This window comes from Tyto alba, unplaced genomic scaffold (genome assembly GCF_018691265.1).
Source record: "Tyto alba isolate M040663 unplaced genomic scaffold, T.alba_DEE_v4.0 Super-Scaffold_14, whole genome shotgun sequence".
NCBI classification, from domain to species: Eukaryota; Metazoa; Chordata; class Aves; order Strigiformes; family Tytonidae; genus Tyto; species Tyto alba.
In genome coordinates, this window is record NW_024881276.1 from 56,032,108 (window position 1) to 56,053,240 (window position 21,133).

The following is a 21,133-nucleotide window of genomic DNA, read 5'->3' on the forward strand; positions in this document are numbered from 1 at the left end:
AGAGATCTAAGTGATGGGCAGTGAGCTGCTCTGGCTGCTCGGGACTGCTACTGACTGTGGATGAATGCAGGACTGAAAACCTTCCCTCTGACTAATTTTTCTGAGGCAGCGCTCACCTTTAGCAGAGTACTGTGGCTGGTACAGAGGCTGGAGAAGGTAAAGCCAAGACACTTTACATAATCCCTGAAAATAACCAGTCTGCTCTTTTTACATCTCTCTTCTGCCTCCACTGTCTGTCCCTCAATGTTTAAAGCAAATTACCTCACAATACAAAAAAAAGGTGAGTAAAGAAGTTTGTGAGCACCTATTTTTTCAACCTAAACTTCTTCTCGACTCTTATGAAGGAGGAGGGAAAGAAGGAGGAATTTAAATGATAGAGAGCTATGTGGTCCCTGTAGCAGATGTGCTACGGAAGAAAACATGTCCAGTTTAAGATGTATCTGGACCCAGAGTGCATCACATTATTCATATGCATTTTCTAGGTTTCCAAAATGTAGTTCATCTCAGACTGCAGTTTGCAAATAAGACATGAGAAAATAGCTACCCTTTTTTATTATGGAATGAACCAAACATTCTGGCTTTAACACTCACGCTCTAGCTAACTTTTGGGGGCATCAGGACTTGGCCAGGTCTGAGCTTCACAGTTCCCAAGCATTTCTAATCCTTAACTCTGAAACTGTTCATCCTTTACCCTTGTGGTGAGACATGTACTTTGAAAAGTTTATCCTGCTCAGATGGAAAATGATCTCAGAGATCTCACCATCTTTCTCCATCTTGGCCATTATGACCCTCTTCTTTTCTGCTGTTGTTGACGCCTGTGCCACCTTGGCCTAAGTCTCCCCCACTGGGCTGATTTTGCTTCTGTGCACTACCTGCCTTCCCTTTGCTGCCGGTCAACCGTTAGCTCCATCCAGTGGGATACCAGATAGACATGCTCTACACATGCTCCGGACTCCTGTGTTGCAAGGAGGATGCAGCAGACACTGGTATCAAGCGCTCTCTGGCTCTGGGTTAGATTGTTTCCTGGTTAACAGCCAGTTTGGGAATTTGCTTAATCCTGCTTTTGGCTTAGCTGAAAGTATCCAAGATACAGATGGTGCTTCCAATACAACCTACACGGATGTTTTTCCTGAGTCAGACTTTCAAACTCGTAGTGATGAGAAAGCAGGCAAAAGGAATTGGCTGGAATTGTGTTCAAGCACTTTCACGTGTTTAAGCACCCTGATTTAGGGCACAGTGATGAGTGGAGTGTGACTAGATCTGCAGTGTGACTTTCACTCGATTTTCATAACCCTGGGAATGTTGGGGGGAAGGTTAAGATTCTCCTCTTGTCTTATCGCCAAGTCATTGCTAGACTCTGTGGCACAAAGAATGCAAAAAATACTGTTTGTCGTGCAACACTAATAATTGGCTATGGCTAACAACAATTACAGAGGTCAGCAGACACGGTTTTCTCTCCCACTTTGTGTGCCAGTTGCCATAGCAAGCAGGAAGCACAGCCCAGGCATTTTCCTAAAGGGAAACTGAAGTCATGAAGGAGGTAGGAAAGGGAGTCAAGCCCTGAATTCAGCTGCTGAGTAGGGAAAAAAATTCTTTCATTTAACCTAGTGATTCACCTGGTGTTTAGGGTGAACAAAGAGCGGGCTGAACTGCAGGTATGCCCACTGAGGCTACAACCACAAGAACCCCTCTCTTTTATTTTTTCTTTTTTTTTTGCCCCAGGCTAATGGACAGATATTAATAATATTCACTTCCATGCTACAGCTCAGAGATTGGATCAATGAGGGCACTGCAAGAATCCAGAGAACCAGGAAACTTAATTCATAATTTTTTTGAAGTTCTTGCTTGTCCTTTACAAATCAACAGAACTGCATACACGATGAACCAGAAGTTTCATAATAACTTATCTAGTTCCAGCTCGTCTTCTCCTCTACAAGTATTTGGATCTCAAAGTATTTCTGTACTCTGCTCTGCATTACTCTACATTATCACAGGCAAGACAGAATTCTGCAGGAGATGGGCTAAATGGGAGGATGTGGTTGTGCATCACTGAAACTTCAGACTGGAAGAACTAAAAATGGTAAGAAAAAAGATGAGTTTTACCTTTGGAAATTTTAAGACATTTCAGATAACGGTAATTCTACAGAAGTCTCCAAACCCCCACTTAATTTTCAGAGCTGCAGAGCACCTTCAGCCCTCATAACCTCCCATCAGAAAAGTGTGTGAGCAGGCCCTAACCTTCATCCCCACAGTCAAAACCCAGAAAAACACAGTTTAGTGCCCTGGCCACTCACACAACAAAAGAAGGGCTCAAACTCCATGTCAGAGGAAGACAAATGCATTTGCACTGCATTCATAAACCAAATCCAGTAAAAAGAAAATGTTTCAAAACATCACTAGGGCACAGGTCTGTTTTTATAAAAACTCCAGTTTAATCTCATGGCTGAGACCTGGCAAAACATCTTGGACTTTTGTGGTTGTTGTTTTTTTTCTTTTTTTTTTTTAAAGCAATAAGGCACAAAGGCAGGCAAGTCCACACAGAGAACAAAGCTTAACAAAAATACGATCCATTAGAGCTAGTGGGAGAAATAATCACAAACCAGGGCCAGTGGGATGGGGACAGTCCTTTTCACAGTGTCTGACTTCCAGCCCTTCCCTTGACCTGGCAGCAAATAGTATTTCAAAGGGGACCAGTGCCTGCAAGAAGAAGATCCAAGGTCTGGGCTGCTGCATGGAGCCCTCAGGAAACACTTGTCTCCTGCTATCCCTCCTTTCCAGGGCTGATAAAGTTCAGCTCCATCTCCAGTTGAACTTAGTGGCAAGTTTTCCATTGTTTACTTGGAGCAGAATTAGTTATCACCAAGCCTTTACACTGTTTAGAAGCAAGCAAAAGCTAAACCAAACTGAGATCAGCTACAGCTTCTTCCCCACCCCTAGAGATTGACTTTTTTTTCTAGAGATGGAGAGAAGCAAAAGGGACAACTGAAAATCCTGGGCATGCCTGGAAGGTTATATATGCTCCAGTAGATTGTTTGCATTTTCAAGGACTGAGGAGAAGCCTGTGGTGGAAAGCTAAATTAGTCCTTACACTCTGGTCTCACCTGATTTTATCTCTCCTCTCCGAGGACATGACCCAGATGAAGGCGGCAGATTGAGGCCTTCTTCCCACCACAGATTAGCCAGAACTCATTAGCTTCTCCTCTGTGGGCAAAGGCTGATCTCACACCCTTGGTGCTACAAAAGTTGCAGCAGAAAATAGTTCCATGCATCAGCCCAAGTTTCACAGATGTGCAGGGTTCTATTTAGGCAATTCCTTCATTTTAATTACATTTCCTTTTTAATATATTTATATAGAATGTTCTTTTATATATATATATATATATGTATATATATATATAAATTTAACACAATATTCACCACTACAGGCATTTCAAAATTCATAAAGAAAGAAAAAAGAGTTTGATTGCACCATTTGGACTCTGGATGAGGGAAAACATTGCAGGGCTTTATGGATGCTCTCTAGTACAGACCTAAGCTCCTCTGAAGCTCTAAAGGTGAAAAAATAAGTGCTTCAGTCTTTCTGAAGTGATAGCATGGGATGGACAGCCTAGAGGAATGTGGTTTATAAGATAAAATATAATCCTCATTTCTGTTTATTTTTCCACCCATGCTCCCACATGAGCTAACATTTTCCATGTCCCTCCTTTCTATCAGAGGATTCCCACCTTTGTCAGCCCAACCTTTCCACTCTGAGCTACGCTTGACAGAAGCTGCACAACCCCCCTGACTACATGGGAATAATAATTGAAATTTAGTCACTTGTCTCCCATTGGTAAAAGTCCATGAGCAACACATGTTGGTGATAGCATATCAAGACTGAGACTGAGGCCACCTGCAAACTTGGGAATGGCCTTTACACCCTTCACAGTCTCAGGAGAATCAAAATGTACTGCAGGGTCCTTGAAATGATCCTTGCAGAGCTGCAAATGATGTGACAGTCTGTTTAGGAAGATCCTTTCCATAATGCCAAGAGCAACAGACTTAGCTCTCCTGTACACAAAACTTCAAATTCTGGGCCAGACCTATCTCCCATAAATATAGCCTATCCCTCTCCATAATGCTTCACAGGAAAAAAACAAAACAAAACAAAACAAAAAACCAACCAACCAACCAAACAAAACAAAACAAAATTTAAAACCCACCAAACTCCAAAACAAGCAAAAACTCCCAAATCTTTTCTTGAGGTCTCTAATGTTGCAGGGTTGTGTTGGAGGGCAGGAATTCGGTACCCTCAATGTACCACTGCAAAACCCTGAATGAACTTCAGAAGAGCTTCAGGTCTCAGGTTCAGTCTGCTTCTGCGGGGTGGCAGAAGACAACTTAAGGGCCCTGAAGCAAAGGTGACATTGGGTCTGACCCTGAAGCTGACCTGAGGAATGGCTTAATAAAGTTGGATCTCAGGAAGCTCCAACCACACAGTCAGCACCATTCGATGGGAGGTGGCTTCTGTCCTTTGGCTCTGTTCAACTATCAAACCCTGGTCCTTGAAGCTGACTGCAACTATCAGTACCAACACAGACCTACCATCAAGCATTACAAACTCTGCAAAAGTCTGAGTCTGGAGCTGGGAATGGTGACCCCCATGCAGTGGTGCACTTTGCAACTAAGCAAGTACTCCCAGCTCTGCAGCATCTGGGGCTTTATCTCAGGGCTCTTAATACAAGCCCACCAGTGTCCATAGAGCAATAGTGATGTGCCTGCATTAAGCCCACTTGGCTGGGCTCTTAGAAGTTTGATACATCAGCTGAAGACTGGAGATTAAATTGTAGATAGAGATGGAATCAAGCTACAAAGTAGAGACGTCATTTCAGAATTTCTGCTTAATTAAAATCCAGGACCTGGGTCTGAGTTCAGATTCTGAAACACCCTTAAAAAGTATAGTCTGGATACATATTTTAGCTGAGGCTGATCTTTAATATTAAGTAAAGATTTCTAATAATTTTCTCTTGCAGGAATTTCACCACTTATGCCAAAAGCACTATTGCTTACTGGAACGCTATTAAGAGTTGAGACAGTGTGTTATATACAAATTGCCAGACCTCATTTCTCGTTCATAAATCATCTTATATGAGAATAAGGAGGGAAAAAAAATAAAAAGAACAGTTTTAAGGTGCCAAGGTTTCATCACATTTTCTTTTTCTTTTGATACATTACTTCGTGAGCTTCACTGGCTCCGTTCCAGATGCCTTGGCAGTCAAAACTTCTAGGAACTGAGAGAATATAAATCCCTGTCCAAAGTAAACTGTTTTGTTGATGCCAAAAAAACCTGGGCATCATTTCCACAACTTTTACTTTCTCTAAAGCCTTACCACAATACCTTGTATCACACCTTCCCAAGTCATTTGCCATTAACCCAGCCGTGGTGGTTAAAGGCTTTCCCATGAGGCAATAAAAAAGGCATTTGGGTGCCAGGTAAATGCAGCGCAGAGCTGTGCTAACTATGAGGAGCATGGAGGACTGGCAATCCCCTAATTTTAATGGGAGGCTGCACAGGCATCTTATGGTCTGGGAGGAGGATAATTGTGATGAAGCTGCATATTCTGGACTTGTTAAATGGCTTGCCCTGGTAAAGCATAGGCTGACATCTGTGAGAGAACATGGATCCGAACAAGAACTCCAGGCTTTTGTCTAGTTTAGTATTCTCCCTCAACAAAACTGACAGCATGGACTTAGTGCTCTGCCCTGCTGCCTCTTGCATGATGTTATGCACAAATAAGGAGCACAGTGGGGAGGATCAAAGACTGCAACTAGTGACAGGGAAAGCCCTCTTGTTTTTTCATGCTCCCTTTGCATAAGACAGGAGAAAATTCTGCTGAAGATACGTTCCTTGTATTTGTGAGTCCAGAATTTCTCAAAAGCACTCTGGCATCTCTCCCCTTTAGCAATCAAAGAGCGCAGAGAAAGCATGGTACAGGGTCTGGGCCCTCCAGCTGCAATGACACTAATCAAGTGACACATTCAGTACAGACCAGGAGCTCATGGATTGAGTTTGCTAACAATTTGAAAATGCCAGTACTTCAGAAAAAAAAGCCCTAAACATACACCCAATAGGAAATTCTGGCTGACACTCATTGTGGTGGCTACAGCACTTCCTACCAGATGCTTAGCTACCGCTTAAACTCCAGCCCATAATACCCGTTGGAGGGCCTACAGACTCGGGCATCTTCACGAATGATGGCCCCTGCATGCACCCTTACAACGACAGTCTCAGTGCTGGCAGCAACACCTGTGTCCCCGTCTCCTCCGTAGTCACTAGTGACACTTAAATTGCAGAGACAGCATGGGCTGTACCCGACTTGGCAGTCACCCACGGTCACATACCAGGCAATAGATGAGCCTGCGGTGAACGTCGAGTTAGAGGCTTTATAAAGGAAGCTTTAATTCTATTCCCATGGCAGCTGTTGCTTATATGAACGTGTATTTGCCTGTAACAATAATGGCCTTTCAGGAGAGAGTTTAATTCACTTCAAATCCCCGTCTCAGGAAATTGTTCATGAACTGTTCTGCAGTCCCACAGATCATCCTCTTTACCATACCCTTAATCAATCTGAAAGCACTGAGGGCCAGGGAGGTGACAACCAGCTATGCTCTCAACAAAACAGTGTAAAATCACAAGGAAAGGAGGTTTAAAGGAAGAAGGAGCACCTGGGGACATGCCACACAGTGGCAATGAAAGACCAAGGGTCAAAGATATGTCATTCAGGGTGCAAGAGGGCAATACCCCAAGGACATGCAGATCATAAGATCCTCTTGCTTTTCTCTGCTGTTGGCAGTGTGGAGCACAGCTGGAGATAGTTGCAGAGTTGTCATCTGGCTTTAAACAATGATGAAAATAGTTGATACTGGCCTTTGCTACAATATTTTTGCTTTCATTGATACCAGCCTGAGAAGTCTCTACCACTGGACAGCCAGCTGCACAGGCGTTCCCCAGCCACACGGATCTTGTCTGCCCAAGGAAGGTGTGGCTGAGCACAACAAAACTCATGAGCAGGACTTGGAAGATTAAAAGAACAACTAAGCATTTCCTGTCCAGCTACTTTCATTCCAGCTCTTGCACATGCTGGAAAGAGCACATCTTCGATGCAAGGATGGAGCAGGAGCCAGCGCCTTCAGGTTGCGTATTTGTCACTGGAACATCCTTGGGTGTCTCACACTCTGTGTGACTTGCTCATGCCAGCTTTGCCTTCCTCTTCAGCTATCCCCAGGCTCCTGCACTGTTTATTTACCCCGCCTAAATCAGACAACAGAGGTGGATAGGCATAGTCCTTCACTGGTGGATGGAAAACAATGGAAGGAGGCCCCAAACATCTAGACTTACCTCCTCAACAGATATCGTGCCCCTGAGCCCTGGGCTGCAGTGCTTTGGAACAGTCTTTCCTCCCAGCCCTATTTTCTAATTATACTGAGATTTATTTTTCCTTTTTTCCATAGGGAGGATGAGACTTTCACAAGGCTTGCTAGACAATAAGTATGAGGAAATGCAAGTTCCTTGGTACTGGCTTACAAAAAAAAAAAAAAAAAAAAAAAAAAAAAGGCAGACAGTGAGGGACTAGGCAGCAGTAAGAAAGGGAAGGAAAAGCAAGACAAAAAGACTATGACCCTCCTCAGCAAAATGCTTCTCAGGAAACCGTAAAGAATTTGGGTCCATCTTGCACAAAATAGTTATAACAACAGCAAAATGGCAACAGAGTTAGTCTTGGACACTCCCATTCCATCCACCATGGAAAAGGAGTAAGAGGAGCAGTTGCTATTCAATCTGCCTCCCACTTCGTCCATCCAGAATCACAGAGCGCCTCTGAGGCTGGTAAAAGCAGCTGGTAGAAGTCTCAAGTCTCTGGCCATTCTTGGGGATGGTCATTTTGTTCCGCAGCGTCACCCCCTCAGGCGTTGTCTGTGAAGTCTCAGACAGATCGCCACAAATGGGACTCGAAGAGGTGGTCTGAGTGGGGCTCCTTATGGGTGACAACAACACCCTGGAGTCTGCTGAAGAGGAGGGGTGGTCCATAATGGGGAAAGGGGGACTGAAGAGAATCAGGCTCTGGGGCCTCCCAGGCCTAGATCTATAGGAAGGCTTGGAGAACCCTGATGGCCTCTCCATCTTTGAGGACTGTGGGTTATCTCCAGCTGTCTCCCCCTCAGAGGTGCGCTTTCGGCGCAGAACAGGGGCATCCAGAGCTGGGTAATGACTGGACCGAGGTGGCTCCAGCGGAGAGCCAAGGCTGCTGTGCCAAGGACAGGCTGAGTCCGTTTGAGCTGGATCACTGTTTTCTTTCTCCGCTTTGGCTTTCTTCTCTATCAGCGGGCTCTTGGGGGTCTCCAGGTGGCCCCATGCCACACGTTGAGTCTGCCTGACAGCCTGCTTGGCTTCTGCTTCCTTCTTCTCGGCCGGTGGAGCAGCGTTCTGAGCCTGCAGGGGCTGGGGGATCTGAGTGTACTGAATCTTGGGTGGTATCACGGGCACTGCTCTAGCCTGGCACATCTTAATCATGAAGGAGGTCCTGACCGCCGACACACTGACAGGGGCAGAGTTACGGCGACCAGTGGTGGCATGGGCCACTGCCAGGTAATCCAAGTCTAGATCCACGTGACCACTGAAATGAGACCCCCAGGGAACACCTTTACTGGCAGCAGGGCAGGCAGTTGGCAGGGATGGGACAGAATCACTGCTTTTTACTTCCTTCTGCCCGCAGAGGAGGTTCCCAGGGGCAGGGGGCATGGACAGGCTCTCGAATGTGAAGAAATCTGGGGCTGGAAGGAGTGAATCCAAGTTGAGGGACGATGGTCTGGTCTTCACTTTGCGAGGTGTTTCTTCACCTTTATTACTCAGCTGTGAATCAGTGGCAGAGCACAATGCTTTGGTGACAGTATCACCTCCCAGGGCAGTGTCCTGAGACATGGATAACTCCTCCTTTGTGTTCTTCACCTGTGAAGAACTGCGTGGGCTCTTTTGGTATGGTAAAGACAGCTCAAGATCTGAGCTCCAAGGGTTTTCTTTGCTCACCTCCACTTTCTTTTCCCCTGGCTCTGAAAGAGGGGTTCTGGAGGGTCCTTCTTTCTCAGCTGGTGCTTCCTCTCTGCTGGCAGGGTACTTCACCTCCTCAGGTTTTGAAGGTTCTTCTGCAGAACTTGTGCTATTCTCCTCTTTCTTAGCTTTGCCCAAATTAGAGGGCGAGATGGGTTGTGTTTTGGGCAGCTCACAAGTCACTGGCAGAATGTCACTGCATGGTTGCTGCTGGTCAGTGACATCTATGAAAGAGAATGGGATAGTCCACAGACTCATCACTGTGTCTTTGCTGTCCAGGGAGAGGCTGCGACTGAATCGTGGTCTAAGAGAAAGTCCTGTCTCTGCTCTCTGTCTCTGTGGCTGAAACTCCTGTATCATCTTCCCCTGAATGTCCTTAAAGGTGGGGGAATGGAGTGGGCTTGTAACCCACTGGTGATCCTCCCACGGCTCCACAAGTTCTAAGCTCTGCACATTATCTGTCCAGGTATCCTCATCATCCTGGTCACCAGCATCATGGGTTCTGCTAATAGAGTTGCCTTCCTTCAGCTCCTGAATTCCAGCTCCGCTCAGTGCCTTGGAGAAGAATGTGTTCCTTTCATCAGTGGTCAGTATCTCAGGCTTCTCCCTCTGAGACTGGACTCTGCTAAGACCATCCTTTTCCCTCTGCAGCTGACCAGTGCTATCTTTTTCTCTCCCTGACTCTGGACATGCTCCTTTGGAACAAGAAAACTCATCGCTTGGGGCAAGGTCATTAAATTCTGATTGACTATGAAGCTTCCAGTCCAGGGGAGGAGTGAGGCGTTCACTCGGGCTGTCCACCACTGGGTGGGGGTTCTTTGGAGTGGCTGTGCCAGTAGGAAGAGTACCCAGTTTGGGTAGGGCTGAAGCACAGCTCTGCTGTGCAACCACATCAGACTGGCAGTTGTGGAGGGTATCTTGTTGTTCTGTGCTGGTGGCACCGAATAAAGGCACCTGAGTTGCTATCTGGGGTGTTCTGCTTGCCGATTTCTCCTCAGACAGTGTGGGACTCTGCCCTGGGCCAGAGGAATAACTGTCTGTTTGTATTGAAGAAGAGGATTCAGAAATTAGGCCCTTCTTGTGGACAGTTGCAGGCAAGAGCAAGATCTCCTCTTCAGGTTCGATAATTTTCAGTTCCTGCTGTATCTCTGGCCACAGTGGTTCTAGAAGGGCATTCGCAGAGTCTTCCTCAGTCTGAAAAACAGAAGAAATGCTATGACTTGTCACCTCACAACTTACCAGTAAATACCCCTTCATTTTCCTCAAACTGCCCTCTCTAGAAAAAATAGATAGGCTCCTGGATAAGCACACTTATGGGTACAGAAACACAGACACACATACTTCTAGCAGTCCAAGAAAGGAAATATGTCTATAAACAAGTGGGTTATGCAGCAGAAGATCTGAGGTGCAGCCAAAATGCAGCCTGGATAGATGTACTGAAAGAGTGAGGTGAATGAGTAGCTGGAATGTCTCAGCCTGTTTCTCAGCACTTCCCATTCAGGCTTGCTTGGCCTTGCCAGAGGATCTGCATTCCCAAATTGCACACGAACCGGAATGAATAATCTATTCAAGGATCTATGCCAACAGATTTTTAAATAGCTGTCCAGAGATGAGTATCGCTGTAAGAAACTTGGTGAAAAAAGCTTTGCTAGAGAGGCAAAATTATGAGTAATAAAAAAATAGTGCATAGAGAATGGAAGAAAAAAGGACTGTTCAGGCTGTCCAGGACAAATGGGACAGCAAAAATAGAAGGGGAATTCAGAGAACATGGGTCAAAATACTCTGACATCCGGACAGTCTCACATCTGGAAAGTCTCAGAGCAGACAGATTGTACTGACTGCAATTGTATAGCTGTAGGGAAAGAAGACCAAAAGGGTCAGTAGGTAGTTGTGTAAAGGTAAATCACCACATGTTGATGTGGACAGAAGTAAAATCAGTACATGGTCAATTCTTGACCCTGCTTAGTCTAGCTCATAGACTGAGTTTTCATGACTACAGAAGTCCAATGAAACGTTAAACAACCTCCCAGTCACCACCATGACATTGTTCCCCATGTTTTTTCTCATGCCTTCTTCCTTACCACATCTCTTAAGTGCAACCCTTCTTCTGTCTTAGCCGTCTTGATCTCTTGCTGGCCACAGCTGCCTTCTGAGGAAATATCCTTCACCTTGAGCTGCCCTTGCTCTGCCTTGTCTGCAGGGAGCGGACCCGTATGAACTTCTGAGGCTGGTGTTTGTTCCAAGGTGGGACTCTGCTCGGAGGACTGCTGGGGGCTGCTGGTGTTGCTTGTGCAGCTGCTTTGCTCACATAACATCTGATTTTCTGCTGCTGCCTGTGGAGTTTCTAAGGACTCAGGTTTCCTGGCTGCCACCAGCTCCTCAGGGTGAGAGCCTGGATCAGAAACACAAATGAATGATATAACTACTTGTGACTGAAAACATGTGCCCTGGGACAAAGCGGTGCTGTTTCAACTCAATGCCAACTAACAGAGCTAAAGAGCTCCCTCCGGGCACAACAGGATTTTACTGGGAGGCCACCCACCTCCCCAGTCTCATTACTGCAACAAGCACCAACCTGACCTGCTACCGTCAACACCCACCCCGCTACAGCTTGGTCTCTTTCCTGCCACAAGAGCAGGACGGAGCAACCTCCGTGCTACCGTGCTGCAGGCCACCTCCATAGTCCAACTGGGGCTCCACATCCCCCCTCCTTAACACACTTTTACCTCTAGATCCTGCCGCTGGCAGGGTGGGCTCCGGCTGTTTCTCCTTTCGCTCTGGCACCTGCTCTGTCTTTGAGTGGGTCCCCGCTTCCAGGGCAGAGGGGCTCGTGCTCTCAGCCACCAGGGAAGACAGCTCCTCTAGGCTGGAGAGGGAAAGCTTCTCCTTGGCGGGCACGCGGCACGGGGTGCTGTTGGTGCTGATGACTGCGGATACCCGCAGAGGGACAGAGACGGCGAAAGGCTCAGAGATGTTCAGGGCTTTCCTCTGGTGACGAGGGGAGGCCTCCAAGGGAAAAAGGCTGCTTGGGAAGCCCGACTTGGCGGCTGTTTCAGAGGTGTAGAACATGCGGCCGCCTTTGGGGGAAGTCTGCTCGTTTTCGGCATCCTCTGCTGCCCGGAAGACCTTCAGCTGCTCAGGGGGTGACTTTGCCTGCGGTGTCCGGGGAGGACACTTCTCCCCACTCAGCTCTGAGCTTCCTTTGGCCCCCGTGGCAGATCGTTCCCGCTCCCATTCGTTCTCCTTGCTGAGGTCATATGAGCTGCCTGTGCCTCCTGTCCGTATCTTCATCACGGGCACAAAAAAACCTCCAGTAGTCACTGTTCGTTTGAACCTGCTCTTTTCATCCTCCCCTAGAGATGGTAAGATAGAAGGAAGTCAGTGGGAAGCAAAGCACTAGCAAATAAAACCTTTCTCTGTGAGGAGCCCTCCTCAATCCCTCCAGGACTGAGTCCTGCCCTTGTGAACACCCACATTTCCCCAGAGAGATGGGCACAGCAGGCACTGGAGACCGTCTGGGCTCCAGTTCAGGGGCCTCCTTCAAACTGAGCAGGCAGGGCTAGATAGGATTTCCTCCAGTGGAAATCACCTATGACTTTTATTAGAGGCCCCTCTCAATCAAAAGCATCCAAGGCTAGGACTAGTGTGCATTGCCCACAAAGATCACAGCTCCAGGCTTTGTTGGATTACTGCAAGCACTTTTCACTTATGAATGGGAATTTTGTGCCCAGAGTAATCAAGAAAGAAATCGAAGCAGTCCCACTGCTAATAAAGATGCAGCTAGGCGCAGTGGTAACTCTCAGGTGCATGCACCAACATAAAAGGCAGAGAAAAGGGTTAAAAATGCATCCTCACAAAGGTGGGGGCACATCAGCAGCCATGGCACAAGGATACAAAGATACACAACACCCTGAGATAGGCAAAGAAACAGACCCCTTCAGCCATGCAGACACAGCCAAAAGCTGAGAATGCAGAGGTGCAATCCTTTACCCTTACAGTATAGCTTATCGGTGTCTCACCTTCCACTGGTAAGGAACACAGCGAGTCCATGCTCTTCGCGGGCCGAATAGTTGCTTTTTCTGTGGAAAATGAGTTTTAGAAGCAGGCGTCAGATCCTGTGGCTTTGAGGGCTTCAGCCCATAAAGACCAAAGGCTAAAATACAGACGGGCACCCCAAGCAGACATCAAAGTAATTTTCCATTTCCAAGCATTCCCCCTCTGTATCCACGTCATGAAGCGTATTATCCACAGCACTTGTCCACGCAGCTGGGGATCTGCTAGTGCTAACAACAGCTTTGCACCTGCTGGACATGTGGAGATTTATACTTAAGCCAGCCCGTCAATAATATCTCCACCGTGAAGCAGTTAAACATCCCCAAAGCTGTTATGTGCCGCTGTCCTCCCCGATCAAGTCAGGCTGTTGGCTGTGGAGACTTTTTAACTAAACTGGCATAAATGCCTTCTCACCTCTCATTCCTGATAGCAGATGTTAGGTTACTTCTACCCTGCACTCCCATGCTCTTTTGCTGGCATGAACGTACCCTGCCTCCAGCAAGCACTCCGGTAAATATAGGAGGGCAGAAAGCAACCTATTGTCCTGGTCATCCTCACTGGACTTGCTTGTCCAGAAACAAGCTGCCATTTGTCACCAGACACTCTACAGGTCTGCTCATGAGAGGTTTTGGAAGCGCGTAGCTGTTACTGCTCTAAAAAGGGGAGATGGGGGGAATGTAGCTGGCAAGGAAGACACGTTAGTCTCTGGCAGCCCGAAAAGGGTCTGTGGAGTTCTGGAAAATGTCTGGGAGCAAAGTTTGCTGTTTGCAATGTTGCACAAAGTAGGTTAAGGCAGAAAGTGAGCAGGCTTGTTGAACTTCATTTGTTTATATAATTCAGGCTTCTGGTGACTGACTTTCACGTGAGCGTAGGAGAAACTCCAGCTACTTTTTGCATTTATATGGAGTCCTGGATACCTTTTACGTTCATATGGCATGATGTCTTGAGCACTGGCTCTGCTTTTCTGAAGGAACAGAATTCAAGCTGTGGAACTTGCATTTTATGTGACTTGCAGACTCGGGTGTGTGGACACAAACTGTGTTAAAGCATGTGCTGAGTTTCAACAGCAAGTTCATCTGTTTCCTCACATTAGGCTGTAAGCAGAGAGCACACAAAAATACAACATGGCAGCACCGAAGCACTGCTTCTCAAAAGCTCTATTTCAGTACCTAAATCTCTGCGCAGGGATATGTATTTGTGTGTCCTGCTGGTGAAAAATGTGCAGCCTCCTGTCACTCAGTACTGTGCTTGGAACAAGGCTCGGCCCCCACGGTCACTGGGCTCCAGCCATTCCTCGGCATCCTTCAGTCAGCACTATTTTGGGACAGAGTATTCCTTATCAAAGTGAGAAGGTGATCCTGTGATTGAAATAGGATGGAGAGGTATTTTGGGGTCTGCCATGGGCACCCTGTGCAAGGCCATCTGTACCTGCAAAACATGGGGGAAGGCAGGGGTCCAAAAAGAACCGGATCCAGCATTTGGCTTCACACTCCTGATCCAAATACAGCCTCTCTTATAGGTCGTGGTAGGTAATGTTGCCAACATTAACTATTTTATTTTGAGTCTTGCAATGTTTGGTAGTGCTTCTCCAAACAGTAGCTCCTGGAGTCATGAGATTATCTAAACAAAATTCCACCTTCCTCTTCTTTTTAAAAAGTAAATTTATTGACTTGGAGATACTAAAAAAAATCTAGATCATATAAATGCGAAACACTTCTTTACGAACCCAGGTAAAAAAGGGTATGCTTTCATATAAAAATTGTGATTACATTGAAGTTAACTTCATGATTTTTAGAACTTGAGTCATCATTTCTGAACACTGGAAATTTGCACTGCCATGTGATTTTCTAGGAAGCAGAATGTTTAAGAGATTGCGGCTCAGGAGGGGTTAGAATTTGGGACTGCAGCCAAGAGAAAAGACAACTTCCCTCTTGTAAATTCTGCAAAAGTAATAGCTTCCCTCGAAGTGCTGAGATCCAGGAGCCATAGGAATGGTGCCTTGCTTTTCACAAAGACACTGAACACAGTTGGTTCTTTAATGCCCTTTAGTGGAAGGAGAACCTGCAAAGACAGTCATTCACCCAGTGCCATGTAAGGAACATTAGGAGCCAGAGACTGGCCGGGCTGGAAGAGTGGACTAATCCAAACCCACATAGCTTTTCGTAGTCCCCAAGTTTGGCAGCTGGACAATGGGAGCCTGTTTGTCACATACCAAAATGGAATATTTACTGTAGCTCTCTGGCATATCCTCTTGAAAGGGTGCTTCTTGCCATCATGTGAAAATTAAACGTGCATGAAACCAGGCAAGAAACACGACCCCATTAGACTATGTCAAGTCTAATGCTCTAAGTGTCATGTGGATACAGGTTGCCCCACGCTATCAATATTGCAGGAGAAATCTGCAGAGAGAAATACTTAACTGAAAAGTGTGTTCTTACCAGAGAGTTTCTGTGCCCTTACGAAGACACTCCCATTTCGACTCAGTTTAGACTTTGATTCTGAGCCAGAACGGCCCAAGTTAAATATCGACTTCCATTTCTTGGACTTGGTAGATAATTTTCTCCTGGAAGGAAAAAGGGCTCAGGAGGTTACCAAACCCCAGAGACTTTTGTCTTTTTAATATCACACAAAAGCATCTGAGCTCTCTCCCCTCAACACTGTTCCTCTTTTCTTCTCACACCTCTTTTAATTCTAAGGCATGCAAGGCAGAGCTGCACACCCAACTCTTGCTTTTCTGTAAGTGATTTATCTGTTTGGCTGATTTAAGCATGTCATAGATGGAAAGACACCTAAGCCAACCCTTCAGAGAGTTGGCTCTGTCATCATGCTACAGAAACTGTGACTGAGCAATCAACCATGCTTGTCTCCAGAAAGGAGAGGTTTCTGAGGCTAGAATTATCTTGCAATACAGTAAAGAAAAATTCCCTTTTTAACAGGTTTTAATGACAGAATGTGGGATAAATTCCAGAGAACTGATGGAACTGGTACTATTGGTCAGTGCACAAAGCTATCCTTTAAGGTCCACATCTTATAATTTTTATGAATTTGTGAAAATAAAAGGACTCCTTAATACAAACTAGCTATTAATGTTTCTCAGGCCAACATTAATTTAGTCATAGGTATTACATAATCATATGCAAGTATAATGTACTAACTAAAAAGGAGGAAGCTTAAGGGAATGAAATCAATTTCTCGTAACTGTCAGAGGAAGTGGGACACCAGTTCCCTGTGTCTCTTTGTAAATCCCAGCTTTTAACAGAATAAAGCTATTACTTCTGAAGCCAGTTTTCTTCTATGCATATTACTGCATGAAGCTCTGTTTCAGTTCCTTCACATACGCATTCTGACTCCTCCTTCAGTATCCCCTCTTCCAGGGCAAGAAGCACCCTTTTATCTCCCTGTCTTGCTCTCCATAATGGGCTTTTGATCCCCATAGATCTGCTTTTCTTTCAGATCAGTACTCAGAAGAGCACAAATCAGTCCTACAAAGAGGATTAATACCTTGGGGATAGGACTGTTCCCTTCAAGTGAAAAAGGAAAAGGCACTCTAGAGGAGCAATACACCCTTTTGTCTTATGCTGGTTATCCTCTTGCCAGTATTCTGCTAGATGGCTCCTTTTTGCTTTAATATATCAAGTGCAAATAAATATATTTTCTCTGCTGCTTTATGGGTCAGTAGATTAATGAGCCTCCTGCTGCAGAGGCTACAGTCTCTCAGAACCAGGCAGTAGAGTGAACATATATTAACAGATAGATAGACCAAGAGATGAATACTCATGCTGTGCAGCAGTGCCAACAACTGCAGCAACCTCAGCTGCAATCAGACTCTTCGCCTGGCATAGGCATAGGTGGCACAGACGCCACTATGTAAATATCTCTCCACGCTAGCAGTGAAAATTCACCTTACTGCTCGTCTGAGGAACCTGGAGAACGATGAAACTAAGCTGATTGATGCCACCAGGCGCGCCTGGACCAGCTGCCAGCAGGTGGAACTTGTAGGAAAGCTGTGTCCAGACCTGCTCCATGTTCAGCCCCAGTTTAGACAATTCCTGAGCTGGCACAAGGATGCAAAGACAATGAATGGCTCCTGCAGGAGGTCTGCGAGGTTCTGCCCTGATGGAGGGAGAAGGACTATTGGAGCTATGAACCCAACAACTGCAATGCTTCTCAGGAGCAGCTGTGCCTCTTTTGAGAAGGGCACACAATTTTCTCTCAACGGTGTCTGTAGATTTGTGCGTGCAGGTGTGGGGGTATCATGCTAACAAAAGTCTCATTCCCGATCATGCTGGGGAACCTGCACTTTTTTGTTTGCAATTTACACTCCTCTTGGCACTTACTTGCTGTCGGGGAGGTCAACAACCGTGTGGAAGAGGGACCCAGTTACAGGGACAATTTCAGGCAAGCTGTTCTCTCTTCTCTCCTTCCGAGCAGGGTGGGAGGCAGACAGACTCCGTGCCTGCGCTTCTTCCAGGCTCACCAGTTTCATCGGCAGGGAGGCCGAGGGGAGGGTCAGACTTTTCACAACCGATGCACTCTCTGAAAAGCAAGAAAATACATTCCAGCCTGGGGTAAGAGGAGAGCTCTATGTCTTTTTTTGACTGGAACATCTCCTGCAGAGGGGGGAAAGGAGCAGCACGTGCAGGAAGAGAGGCTTTTTGTCAGATAAGTTTTCCATCTCCCCAGCAACCTTATCCATCTGAGTGCATTCTCAGCAGGGGCCACGCTCGCCAGCCAAAGGCTGCGTTGCACAGACTTGCTGCCTCTGCTGTAGATGCTTCGGTGTGAAAGAGGCGTCTCTGAAAACCACCAGGATTCACACGTTCTCCTTTCTTTTCCCTGCTTCCCTCCCTCCCCAGATTTTGGAGCAGTTCAGTACCTGATCCAAACCTAGTGCCTGATTCTTTCTCTCACTTCCACATGTTTCTTTTTGTCTTGTTCCAGGAAGGGAGATTGTTCTAAAAAACAGCATTACCTCACCTTCCCAATGCATTTCAGGGCTACAGAAAGCAGTGTGACCAATAGCCCTGGGAACTGAAGGTCTCTGTTTACATGGGCAATGGCAAATCCAACTTCCCATATGGCACCCCAGTAACAGCCCTGACCTAAACAGACCACCTCAAGGGGCATGAATTCCAGTCAGCACTTAGCCCTACTGCTGAAGCAGGGTGCAAGCTACTGCTTGTACAGAGGGGCTGGGTGAAGGGGCACTTTCCCACTAAGAAATCAGCTGAGACCATCAGCACGTTCCTCTCTTGACTCCACACAGCTGTTAAAGACTAGCGGTGTCCATCTGTCCTGATTTCAGCTGGGACGGGGTTAATTTTCTTCCGAGTAGCTGGTACAGTGTTGTGGTTTGGATTCAGTGTGAGAATAATGTTGATAACACACTGATGTTTTAGTTGTTGCTAAGTAGCGCTTATCCTAAGTTAAGGATTTTTCAGTTTTCCATGCTCTGCCAGCAAGCGGGTGCAGAAGAAGAGGGGAGGGAGCACGGCCAGCACCATGTCATGCTCTGTATAAACTGGGAGGTGTTGGCTGGGGGGGATCGCTCAGGCATCAGTCAGCAGGTGGTGAGCAATTGCATTGTGTACCACTTGTTTTTTTCTTGGGTTTTATTTCTCCCTCTAATTTTTATTATATTCCTTTTCATTATTATTATTTATATTATTATTATTTATTATTATTATTTATTAATATTATTGTAGTAGTAGTAGTTGTTGTTATTAAATTTTATTTTATTTATTTAGTTATTAAACTGTTCTTATCTCAATCCACAAGTTTTACTTTTTTTTTTTTTTTGATTCTCCTCCCCATCCCACTGGGAACGGGGAGGAGTGAGCAAGTGGCTGCATGGTGCTTAGCTGCTGGCTGGGATTAAACCACGACATCAGCATTTACCAAACTCAGGACAGCTTTGGGCCAGTGACCTGCACTATAACCAGAAGCCTTGGAATTTACCAGCCAGTGTTTCTCTACAATGCTTAAGGCAGTATGGGAGCTGTTCCTCACTCCATGACTCCTGCCGGGGCACAAATAAGGACATAGGAATGGCACCCCCCGTGCCCAGAGCAGGGGTGTTACCAGCTGAGCAGAGCACTGCACTGGAAACGCGGGCTCCAGGGACAGACTAGCAGAGAATGCCATGTGTTAAGGGAAAGGTGAATGGGACAAGCTGACACAGGGGCTGGAAAGCAGAAAGGTGGTTACTCCCTCACTTCTGAAGGTGTTATGAGTCTTCTCAGTGTGTAAAACATAAAGATGCGTATTTCTGAAATTATGAATTTTGAACAACAAATCTTCCAATAAATAACAGAATCAGCATCTCTGAAAGCTGTTAATGTCCCAGGAAAAAAAAAAAAAAAAAGTCTATTTTATAAAATGTCCCCAGGTACAAAATATAAGTTTTTAGAACACCAGCTTAAGTTTTATCCCGGCCTCTGACTTGGGTGGATACGGTAGCAGCAGGGCAGGTATCATTGGTATGAGAAATTACAACTGGGGGATCTTGAGAGAAGAATTGAAACTGTGGCTGATGGTCTTAGAGAGAAATATTAGACAAGGATTGAGAATTAACCAGGTGGTCTTCTTTTTGTGGAAAGGATTAAGCCAGGTGAGATCATGAAAAAGATGAGCCGTTTGGGAGCACACTGAGAGAGGCTAATATTAAAAAAATGTTGGAGATAGGGATGAAGAGGACAAGAGTAATGAGGGATTGATTTCAAGGTGTCTTTGGGGGAGTCTGTGAGGATGGTAAGGGTTGATGTTGAAGGGAAAACAGAGCTGGAGTACATGGCAAGTGACACGCGGAGTGGTTCAGGGAGGTTGTTACCAATGTTCTCTGCAGAACTGGCTTTTCTGTTGTTGTTGAAGATCTGATCCACGTGATTCAGGATGAACTCGATCACCAGCTGCTGCACTCGCACCTCCAGGAAAGCTGCATCCCCATTGCAACCAACTGCCTCAATCTCCTTTGACCTGCATGAGGAAAGATACTACTAGCAAGCATTGCCACACACAGCCCCTGGGTAGGAAAGACCCACTTTCTCCCGGAAGACATGGGACAGGGATGTTTTCCCCACTCTTGCTCTCCTTCCCTCACAGGAACTCATCCTCCCTCTGTCTTTTCACTCTTTTTAAAGTTATTTCCCCTGTTTTCTCTGTCACCTCCATTATTTTCTTTCCTGCCTGTGTTATTTTCCTTACTTCGCTTTTACATTCTTCAGCAGTGGATAAAACTGTGACTCTCAAACTCCATTCTCCCTCTTTGCTCCTCTTTTAGCTATTTCAAAGTTGGGCCTGAAAGACAACATAGAAGCCTTCAAACACTGCTTCCAGATCCCTACTCAATGTTTCAATCATCTTTCAGAGAAATCCCGTAGAACTCTACTCAGGTGTTCCTTGTGACAATTTTTTCTGTGCTTTGCCATGTGCCCTAGTAGTCTCTTCTTTGCCCCCCTGTACTTCCACATTCTTACTCTTGCTTTCAGCAGAGAAACATTCCTTATCTTGACATGCCAAAGTGTTGCTGAAGACATTATCTCTGGGCAAAGGATCCTTTGTAAAGTTAATGACTGGTGTGTTAGATAATAGCTTGGGGAATTGCCAAGAGGATAACCCTGTAAGAAGATTGCAGTTGCATGCATGCTCCTTTCTTTTCCTCCCTGGAACTTGCACTTAGGAAAGATTGCAAAAGGAAACAGACTTCATTTTTTTTTTGACAAGGACAGATGCTAGAATGAAAATGTCTCAGTAGTAAGGGTCCACTTTGTGATATTCAATAGAGTCAAGCCTGGATTCATTTTCAGAACCTGCTCTTCCGTTTTTGTGATTTAAAAGGGTAAGATAACTTTTTAGAGAATGCTTTTTGGGCCTCTACCTCTCTAGCCAATGTCCCTCCCTCCTGTCCTCTGCCAGCCCAGGGCTCCCCCCACCAGCTCTGCCATCATCCCTCTCCTGGCCAGCTGCTGTCCTGGACTTTCCCTGCGTAGTTCATTTCCC

General features: G+C 46.0%; 1 protein-coding gene across 1 annotated transcript in view; it reads right to left on the reverse strand.

Moving 5' to 3' along the window:
• Positions 1 to 2,410: 2,410 nt before the first annotated feature.
• ARHGAP31 (Rho GTPase activating protein 31) overlaps positions 2,411 to 21,133 on the reverse strand; it is a 62,587-nt gene continuing 43,864 nt past the window's right edge. The window contains exons 6-12 of the mRNA XM_033005149.2: positions 19,965 to 20,110; positions 17,473 to 17,671; positions 15,574 to 15,698; positions 13,102 to 13,161; positions 11,809 to 12,435; positions 11,164 to 11,474; positions 2,411 to 10,276 (exon numbers count right to left, since the gene is read on the reverse strand). Coding sequence (XP_032861040.2) covers positions 7,808 to 10,276; positions 11,164 to 11,474; positions 11,809 to 12,435; positions 13,102 to 13,161; positions 15,574 to 15,698; positions 17,473 to 17,671; positions 19,965 to 20,110 — 3,937 coding nt within the window. The 3' untranslated portion in view covers positions 2,411 to 7,807. The remainder of the gene's footprint in view (positions 10,277 to 11,163; positions 11,475 to 11,808; positions 12,436 to 13,101; positions 13,162 to 15,573; positions 15,699 to 17,472; positions 17,672 to 19,964; positions 20,111 to 21,133) is intronic.